Source organism: Cornus florida, unplaced genomic scaffold (assembly GCF_030987335.1).
Source record: "Cornus florida cultivar Cherokee Brave unplaced genomic scaffold, ASM3098733v1 CherokeeBrave_3.0.0_Hap2_Chr05, whole genome shotgun sequence".
Lineage (NCBI taxonomy): Eukaryota > Viridiplantae > Streptophyta > Magnoliopsida > Cornales > Cornaceae > Cornus > Cornus florida.
In genome coordinates, this window is record NW_026775575.1 from 98,483,161 (window position 1) to 98,494,358 (window position 11,198).

Here is an 11,198-nt window from a genome sequence, read left to right on the forward strand (position 1 = left end):
TTGGGTATTACTGGAAATAGGCTTTTTCCATTCCAGTTTTGTAATTTAGGGGGTATGCCTCCTCCTTGTGCTGTAATTGATTTCTTGTTTTATAACATCATCCCATTCAACAAGACAAAAAACTCGTTCAGGTTTTGATCACTATGTCTAAGGATTATGGATTCTCTTTGTTTTTTCGCGTCGACAATAACCATTGTCATTGTCCCCTTTCTGCAAGTAAACTTGCTGCACGATACTTGAACTCTTGGGCCGACCATACTTTTACATGTCCTTGTGAACATGGTGAAGATAATAATGATAATCAGTATACATTCTCAATAAAAAATCAAACTAGCCATTTAAAATTTCATCATTGAGGTGAACTAAAAGAAGACATGAACTACATATCACAAATTGAACATAACAAGAATAAAGTGATCTCAAATTCATAATTTACATATGAAGAGGTGGTTGAAGGTACGAATAAAAGGACAAGAGTTACTTGCCTCTCGCATATATTAACAACATCTGCACCAGCATCTAGCTCACATTTGTGTGTCTTACATAATATGGTGACAAAATGTAATTTCCATACTATCCATGTTTCGTGAGATCACTTGATTGTTTGGGCTTTGCACCGTTAGAAGAAGAAAACCCTCCAAAATTCAGTCAACAAACTAGCATTTGCACTGTCCACTGGGGTGAAATGCAGTTTTATTCTTGAGTTCTACTCCAAAAGATCTCATATCATTTGGAGATAGCACCGTTATATATAAGCAATTCATCTTCATCTTCACCTAATCTAGACGACTTGGGATTGTGCAACTTGTAACTCGCTCAGTGTCTCTTTGCTAGGTCACTACAATTTTGTAACAACTCAATCCATCACATAGTATAATATTGTCCGCTTTGAGCCCGACCGGCGTGGTTTTTTTTTCTCTAATGATGTGCGATTGTACAATCTATAACTCGAGGTAAAGGTGAAGTGGTTATATGTACTGGTACTATCTCCAAATTGTATGAAGTCTTTTAGAATAAAACTGAAGAAGAAAAAAATCGTGCTGGCTCAGATAAAATGCGAACAATAACACACCGTTTGATGGAGTGAGTTTGTTGCTTTGGAAGAAAGTGAATATAGTTGATGTCTCTCTTGGGAATCTAATTCTATATTTATTCAACAATCAGTTTATTCTCTCTTGGTTTCTTCTTTATGTCCTTCGCATATTTAAAATAGGTTACATTCACGTTAATTTATCTTTAATCTCAACACATACTTTCTTGTACAAGAAAGCAAGTACAGAATTCTAAAATTTTCACAATTCTCTTGCCTTCTTATAAATTTTCTGAATTCAAGATGGGACCAATTGCTTTGTGCATAGGAGCTCTGGTTATTATAAGCATTACACAATGGGTTTACCGCTGGAGGAATCCGTTATGCAATGGAAAACTCCCTCCAGGTTCAATGGGCTTGCCTCTCCTCGGCGAGACTCTTCAGTTCTTTGCACCCAACACTTCCTCAGATATTCCTCCCTTCATTAAAAAGAGGATGGAAAGGTAATTTATATATATATGTAGAACTTTTATAGAGGAGATAATATTACAAACACGCTAAGAGAGAGACTTGCAGAGTTTACAAATAGACAAGAGTGTTAGAGAATCCGGACTAAACCGATAAGTGTGGCTTGCTGGCGGTTGCATATATTCGGGATTTACCTAAAAGCCACAAGTTCAAAAGGCTGGTGGTTGTGAGGTTCCACATCAAAAAAAATATAGATATATAAATAGGGAATCTGTTCATAGGCAAAGACATAGAAGTCAATACTTCCCCATATACTGTAACTGCTAAGCTATATAGATTCATTATAACCAACAGACAAACATGTTAACAGAGTAGCGCAATCTTTATCAGCATTCCCATCCTTCTTATAACGTAATTTTTGGCTATTATTTTTCAGATATGGGCCAATATTCCGAACCAGTTTGGTCGGACAACCAGTAATTGTATCCACAGACTCGGATCTTAATAACTTCATTTTTCAAAAAGAGGGACAACTGTTCCAGAGCTGGTATCCAGATACCTTCATGGAGATCTTGGGACGACAAAGTGTGAGTTCCTTGCATGGGTTTATGTTTAAATACCTCAAGAGCATGGTGCTGAATCTATTTGGTCAAGAAAGACTGAAAAAGATGATTCCTGAAGTTGAACAGACAGTATGTAGAAACTTAAGGACGTGGTCGAGTCAGCACACAGTTGAATTGAAGGATGCAACTGCAAGTGTAAGCTTATGCAATCTGATATCTTCTCTTCGAATTAGAAATTCACCAACCCTTTGTCATTACAAGTCCACTAACAATTCTGTGTTTACAGATGATATTGGATCTGACTGCAAAGAAACTCATCAGTTATGATTCAGAGAAGTCATCAGAAATTCTGTGGAAGAACTTTGTTGCTTTCATGCAGGGATTAATCTCCTTCCCTTTAAATATTCCTGGAACTGCTTACCACAAATGTCTACAGGTATATCAAAATCTTCCACACTAATCTTGATCATTTAATCACATTAATTCATTCTACTTTAAATTATTATGCATCTGGAAAAGCTGAAAATATGACTGAGTGACTGAATTTTTCCAAGCATAGATTGGTAGATTGAAATTGTTTGGTAAACTAGAAGATATGGTAACGACAAGTCTTAGTCAAAAACCGGTTAATGGGGTAAATTATTTTCACCATTCGTTTCCAAGAAAACCTGGTCCGCCATTAGTTTTGAATCTTCTGAGTTTCTTCAGGGAAGGAAGAAGGCAATGAGGATGCTGAAGAACATGCTTGAGGAGAGACGAGCAAATCCTAGGAAGCAACAAAGTGATTTGTTTGATTATGTCCTTGTAGAGCTTGTGAAAGATAATACAATCCTTACAGAAGCAATTGCTCTGGATTTAATGTTTGTGCTACTATTTGTGAGCTTTGAGACAACTTCCCTAGCTCTAACTTTAGCCACCAAATTTCTTTTGGACCATCCTTTGGTGTTGAAGGAAGTAGCAGTCAGTAAAATTAATGCCTCTTACACTATGATTATTTTTATTATGTCTTCAAATTCTATCGTATTACTCCATTTCACATGCTCAAAATGTTTCTGCAGGAAGAACACGAGGCAATTCTAAGAAGACGGGAAAATCCGGACTCTGGACTTACATGGGAAGAATACAAATCAATGACATTTACATTTCAGGTGGGTCAAGAAGTCTCTTTTTTATTGAACAGTCAGTAAAATTAATGCCTCTTACACTATGATTATGTCTCCATTATGTCTTCAAATTCTATCGTATTACTCCATTTCACATGCTCAAAATGTTCTCTGCAGGAAGAACACGAGGCAATTCTAAGAAGACGGGAAAATCCGGACTCTGGACTTACATGGGAAGAATACAAATCAATGACATTTAAATTTCAGGTGCGTCAAGAAGTCTCTTTTTTCTCTTCAAAGCTATAAAAGAATTAATTCTATGGGTATTTTTCTAATGCTAACTGTCATTAAAATTGCAGTTTATCAATGAAACAATCAGGCTGGCCAATATCGCTCCATTGATTTTCAGAAAATTGCTAAAAGAAATAAAGTTTAAGGGTGTGTATTTCCAATTGATAAGTCTATATCTAAAAATGATAACATTGAATTTTATAAATTAGCAAATCGCAATTACTTTAACATACCTTAATATGAACTTCGGATTGGTGCAGGCTATACCATTCCAGCTGATTGGGCGGTTATGGTCTGTCCTCCAGCTGTACCCTTAAACCCTGACAAATACAAGGATCCCCTTGACTTCAATCCATGGAGATGGAAAGTGAGTAGAGTACGGCAAATTTACCTACTCTTTAATTAATCTTAATTATTGCAAGTAGTTCACTGCTAATAAGAAACTTATCTTCGACCATGCTTAAATCTATTGTTCTTTCTTTTAAATTCTCACGTAGTATGAAAAATGATGGCACACGGGAAATGGAACTGAATATTGTATCTAAACAATTCATGGCTTTTGGAGGGGGGATGAGATTTTGTGTGGGAGCAGATTTTGCTAAGGTGCGAATGGCTGTATTTCTCCACTGTTTGGTTACAAAGTACAGGTAAGAGCGTCATCTATTCATATATTGTATAAGCAACTTTGTATGAGAGAGAGAGATGCTAACCAATTTTACATCTGAAATTGTCAGGTGGCAAGCAATTAGGGGAGGAGACATTGTCCGGACTCCCGGTTTACAATTTCCAAATGGCTTTCATGTTCAGATCTCTGAGAAAAATAAGCAACAGGAAACAGCATCCAACTCTATTTTATCAAACCTGGATTATGCACAGGCAAGTCACTTGTATGGCTGATGCAATCATGCAAAACACCAAGAGGTTCCAATATTCCATGCTTGTACTTGTAATGTTTGTCGTGGTTGAAATGCAGCTCTGCATTATGGGACATCAGCTCAGCCTTCTTCCACTGCCAATGCCATTGTTTGGGATGTTCTTCATCATTTAATTTTAATTTAGCGGACTTTTGCTTGCTATTTTTCACTCTTGATGTTGGCTGCTAGTGTTCTTGTTATTAGGTTTCGGGTTAACTGGAAATGGGCTTTTTCCATTCCAGTTTTTTAATTTACGGGGTATGCCTCCTTCTTGTGCTGTAATTTATTTGTTGTTTTTATCAAGTCATCCCTTCAGGGGGAAAAAATGTCTGGGCTTTTATCACTATGTCTGATAATATTGGATTCTCTTTCTTTTTTGCGTACAGGGACCATTGTCATTGTCCCCTTTCTGCAAGCAAACTTGCTGCACGAAACTAGAACTCTTGGTTCGACCATGTTTGTACTTATCCTTATGAACATGGTGAAGATAATAATGATAATCAATGTACATTTTGAATAAAAAGTCAAATTGGCCAATTAAAATTTCTATCATTGAGGTGAACTAAAAAATACAGGAACTGCATATCACAAATTGAACATAACAAGAATAAAGTGATCTCAAATATCATCTTAAATGTCATGTTGAACTATTAAAAAAAAATGCAAGTGAACTGTAGACACAAATCCTAACCTTAAAATGGCACAATTACATCGAAACCAAACAATATGTATAACAACATTAACACTTAACAAGTAACGTGATCTTAAGTTCGAAATTTACATATGAAGAGGTGGCTGAAGATACAAATAAAAGAACAAGAGTTACTTGCCTCATATTTTCACAACATATGCACCATCACCTGGCTCACATTTGTGTGTCTTAACATAATACTCCTGGGGTTTATAAGAAATATCTTAGAAACAATAACAAACTGAACAGGTGAGCAACAGAAAAAATAATAATCTAAAACAACAGAAAAAATTAAATGCACCCAATACAAACATATATTTGTCAAAATCAGTATTGCGATGTAGCATTTATAATACTTCTTTAAGCAATGAAAATCATTACTTCAAATTTTGCTTAATTACTTCTAATCTTTTCAATAAGAATTCCATTACTCCTCGATGACCATGTAAATAATAAAAGCAATCAAGCACATGGAAAAAATGTATCAACGAGGTCCCATTTGGATGCACTTTCTCTTACATTTTTTAAATTTAAAACAGAAGCAAAGAAAACGAGATTTGAATGTGCAAGCTTTTAAGAAATTAAAATACGAAATAAAACACCCAAAATCACTATTAAATGAGTAGCACAAAAATTAATGATCAACATAATTTGGACATACTCGTATATATGTGAGCTCATAAAGTGCATAGGCAGCGGATTTGTTAACCATTATCACCGGCGGAATTCTTAGGGTTCGCAGGTCTGTGTATATGTGTGTGTGTATATATTGCCCTATATATCTCAATAATTTTAGTGAGAGAGAAAAAAACTTACTGATTCACTTGGGACGGCCGTGCCAATGAGGATCTTGGTTGTGCAATTGAGGGTAATGATGTATTTGGGAAGTTTATATATATACAAGGGGCGGTTTTGGCGGGGCGAAATTAATTTATTCCAATAAGTTTTTGGCAGATCTTAACAGATTTAATTGTGTCTAGTGTTATTTACAAGATGAGATCTTTAATTTATAAATTCCCTTTTACAAAATATAAATAGGATATAAAAATAGAAAGGAAAACACAATATAAACATTAACCTTTGGATTCTATAATTTGAGTATACTTTGAAAACTAGCTATGTGGAGGTCCATAAAATTTCAAACCTCTGAATTGGTTTTGGTTTTGGTGTTGAGAATTATAAAAGGACAAATCAGTATTATGAAATAATAATAATAATAATAATAATAATAATATTAATAATACAGAGTAATAAATTTAAAATCACAGGGGTAAAAAAAAAAAATTTAAATAAACAATGAATCACTCTTATCTCAATGAATCACTCTTATCTTTTCTGTGCGGGATAGGACAAGGAGAGTAAAAAATAAATAAGGAGGAGGACGAGAACCTAAGTAACATTTTTTTGGTATTTGATTTTCGTAAAATATTTATGAATAAAAAAAATATTAAAATTTAACAAAAATAATTTATTCATTAATTTTAGACAAATTATTTTACATGTCTCATCCTATGAATTTGACTTAACTCAATTCAAATTTTTGTCAAATTTAAAAAATAAAAATAAAAATAAAAAATAAAAAATATTTTATCTGAAAAAAATATATGTTTTCCAAAGAAATCATTTTTAGTTGAGACCAGGGACGCCTAGTCAACACGTGTGATCTGGGCCACTAAAACATATATATGTTTGATAATCAGAAGAGTTAGAATAAGTTTTAAAAATAAGAAGAAATACAATTTCTTCTATAAAATATGATAAAAAGAAATTTTTAGGTGCAAGTGTTTCTTGAAAATTGTATATGCCATTTATTTTTGAGCAATGATATCAAAGAGGGCCACCACCGTGATAGTTTTTGCTATTATTTTTTTTGAGCTATGTCATTATTAAATCAAAATATAATAAATAAAAATAATAAAAAAGTTTTAAGTCCGACTGTCAATTCATTTTTTTCTTTTTACCACAGAGTTATTTATACCTTTATTTTTAAAAAGATTGCGATTAGAGTCATAAAATAAAGTAAACTTAAAAGTATTTGGGATACAATCAAAAGTACAGAGAAAGTGAAAATATAGCTAGGCTTGGATGTTGGGAGTGGAGCTCTCCACTTCATATTAAGCCAGGATTTGAAATATTTGATACTCCTTCTGTCTCAAAATAAATGTTTTTTTAAGAAAAATAAAACTTTTTAAAAAAACATGTAATTATTGCATTATTCTTTTTAAAAATTACAAAGTTACTTTTTTAAGTTTAAATATATATATAATCAAATTTGAAATTTTTTAAAATTTTAAAGATATTTTATGAAAAAATATTAAATATTTTATTTTAAATTTAATAATCAAATAATTATTTTAAAATAATTTTAAAAAAATAAATAATTATGAAACGGAAGGAATATATTCATGCAACCAAAATGGCGTATAAATTCCTCTCCCTACTGTTTGAAAGTTGAATAGTTTAGACAATTCATTGCATTAAATTAAGTAGGGGCAGAGAATTATGGCGTATAAGTTCCTCTCACTACTGTTTGAATAGTTTAGACAATTCATTGCATTAAATTAAGTAGGAGCAGAGAATTTTGACTTTAGTAGGACATGAACCGCTGCAAGTACTTGAATGTCTGACTCTTACCATTTGTTTCCCACAATATGGTGTGACCCCACTTGACTCGTTCAACCAAACCGGGCTCAACCGACTTTGTTTCTTGCTTTTCAACCGTGATGGTTCTTTCATAGGGCCCACAACATTTAGACGCCACGTGTCATCACTACACGTCACAACATAATTCGGACAATGCCATAGCAGCGCCGTAGCCCAAGAAGCCCCAGTTTCGTTGAGTTGGGGGGACCTGGGGTTTAAAAAATAATAGTCATCCGTCCCAATCTTCTTTTCTGAAAATTTAATTTTTTGAGATATTAAATTATAATAATTTTATTATATTAATAGTGAATGAATTATTAAATTTATTTACAATAAGTTTGATTTAGTTTTTATAAGTTTAATGTAAAAAAATTTAATTGATAATATTATAAAATAAAAATAAAAAAAATAGCATTTATAGTCTATATTCACACACACATATCTGCATAAAGGATTGAATCATTTACTTTCTTTTGGAAAGTAAGAACTTGATATCGCTAAGGCTAAGTTACTTGTCTCTGACTAGTTCCAATCCCTCTGTTCTCCATTGTTGATGGTCCTAAGAGTCTGAACTAAGTCCCATATCCCATATCATTCCTGTAATTTATATAAATCAATTATGCATCATTAATATCCATTAAAACAAATACACATGGCATAAATTGCAAGATAAATCAATTACAAATAAATTCATCTAACATTATTTTAAACCAGAATTAGCATGCATAATAGATCAATTTAAAGTCTGATTAGTTCCTGTATAGAAACACGAAATCTAAGGGAAGGAGATAGAAGAAGAGTTTGCCTCTAGGTTTCGGATTGAAACCTTAACCTCTTCTTCCTAGACTTTTCGGCGACTTCAGTCTGCCGTCAAAACTCTCTGTTGCTCCTAGTTCAACCCACGAGTTGGTTCAGCCCTTATTGCCAAAACCCTAATTCTCCTTCTCTTAGTTTCTCTCAAAAACTCTCTGTATTTTCCTGCCTCCACTGTTACGTGAATATCTAAACCTTTGGCAAAATATACACACGTATATATAGGCTGTTATAGTTTAACCTAATTCTAATTACATAAGGAGAAGGAAAAGAAAGATATAATATAATATAAAATAAATAAATATATATATATAAGTCTGCTAACCTATAACGTGATATCGTATATATATATCAAACCTTAAAACTATATAATACATATATACTGAAAATTACTACTAATTTAACCATTAATAATAATTAATAATTAAAGTAACTTTATATACATATATATATCCATATATATATGTATAACTTTTCATGGGTAATAGATGTACCCATTAATTAATCTCCTATCCAAGTAATCCATGAGACCCAAACGGTTAGTCCATTACTATTATCTAAGCCCAACTTCTTTACAATAAAAATAAACAGAATAAACATTTAATTTAAACAATTAATTACAACTAAACACTTAGCACATATCATCTAATCACATTATTTAATTAACCCAATTATTCAAATAAAATAACAAATAAACAATTAGACAATTAAATCAATTTCACAAGTAACCAATTAGCCAAAGAATCACATAATTAAATAAAAATGCAATTAAACAATTAATTAAATACCGAGACTATCCTTTTAGAATTAGGGGTATTACATTTTGTATTAAATTGTATTGAAAAAAGTAAGGGTAAATAGGTCAATTCACATGTGTCAGAGTTCAAAGAGCAATTTGGGGTATAAGTGAAAGTTAAAACCAAAATTTTCATGTAGGTGAAATATAACCTAACTTCAGGGAGTGTCGGTGTAATTTACCCTTGATTGATTTGTGTACGAGGGAATTATGTTAAACTTTAGGATATGGAAATACAAGATGTTAAATAGGAAGATGAACACAGTATATACATGGTTCGATACTAAGACCTACATCCATAGATCAAGAGCCACTAAGACTACATTTCTCTTATTAATTGTATTTCTTGATATGTTTACATTGTATTGATACACAATATATAGAAAATAAAGTTGACAAAATGAATAAATTAAGGAGGAAAGAAGAGAAACAAAATAAATAAATAAATAAATAAGTAAATCAAGGAAGAAAGTAAGGAAATCGAATATAATATATATGTATAATATATATAATATGTTATACATATATATAAGGAAAGTAGGGAAACAAAAGGAATAAATCAAAAAGGAAAGAAAAGAAACCGAATATAATATATATGTATAATATATATATAGAATATATATTTCAATAAATTCCTCAATTGGGTTTTTTTTAAATGTTTCATCTGATCTCCACAACCTCCACTGACGGCGTGGTCCAGAGGGTTTGCAGACAATGTGAAGAGAAAAGAGAAATGTGCATGAAAGAAGTTGAGTGGTTTGGTTTTTAAAATTACATAAACACGCAAAATTTAAATAACATATATATATATATATATATATATATATATATATATATAATAATTGTAAATTGTAAAGCATTTAAGGATAATTTAATCTTTTAATCTAGTTTTGAAGTTCAAAAAACTTTTTTGACAAAGTAAAAGGGTATTTTAGTTAATTTACATGGTGTCAGAGCTCTGTGTGTGAGGGTTGAGATGTGAGTGAAAAACAAAATAAACATTTGCATTATGGGTGATAGTAATTTTTAAGAGTTGTTTTAGTGTGATATTTGACCAAACTTAAAAAAGTGTCAACGAAATTAATCTATTTTTTTTTTTTAATTGAGTTTTATAATCGATCTAATATATTTTTTTAAAATGAATAGTAAATGGGGTCCATGCTGGCTAAAAAATACTATCCATGAAGCGAAAATAACTTGTAAAGTCCTCTTACTTTAACGCACTAGATTATACTACCTTTGTCTCAAAAAAAGTAACCTTAATGAGAAATCGTGTCAGTTCAATTTGTGAGAATTACAATTCTTTAAAAGTGACACTTTTTATGAATAAGATGGAGTGGTTATTATTTATGACAAATGAATCCACTGTTGCTTGATCACTGTTGCTTGATCACTCTCAAAATAAATGAAAAAATCATCAATTTTTTTTTCCATTCTTATCATTTTCTATTTTCTTCTCTTCCTAACTATACCCAATAAAGTCCATGTTTGGGGTGGTGGTATTGTCGGCTAAAGGATGACCACGCGATTCTTTCACAGAATAAACGTGTCTCCATAACATCCCTATGTCTGAGTCAGACATCCCGTGGCTCTCAACTCTCCACCGTCGCCATTCCCCGAGAGAGAGCCTACATTGTTAGGGTCCGGGACCACTTGACATGCAGTGGAGTACTGTTACAAAGACCGATAATAATTAGATATAAATAAGTAGGTACGTATAATTATTAGGTAAATACTCACATGTTATATTATTGGTATTAGAGTCAAAACTAATTCTTAATTAAGCGTCACGCTAAGCGTCTGATCCGAAATGCATTAAGGTGAGCCACTCACGTGGGCAGGGTGACCCGACTTTAACGGCGGCGTTGCGAATTTGAATAAGAAAG

General features: G+C 32.2%; 1 protein-coding gene across 1 annotated transcript; it reads left to right on the forward strand.

Annotated features, from left to right (window-relative positions):
- Positions 1-1,333: 1,333 nt before the first annotated feature.
- Positions 1,334-4,503, forward strand: LOC132309824 (cytochrome P450 87A3-like). The gene is made up of 11 exons (XM_059808092.1): positions 1,334-1,533; positions 1,935-2,256; positions 2,348-2,497; positions 2,770-3,021; positions 3,120-3,209; positions 3,342-3,431; positions 3,524-3,602; positions 3,716-3,836; positions 3,953-4,102; positions 4,190-4,331; positions 4,429-4,503. The coding sequence occupies exons 1-11, from the start codon at positions 1,334-1,336 to the stop codon at positions 4,501-4,503; spliced, it is 1,671 nt and encodes a 556-aa protein (XP_059664075.1).
- The last annotated feature ends 6,695 nt before the right edge of the window (positions 4,504-11,198 follow it).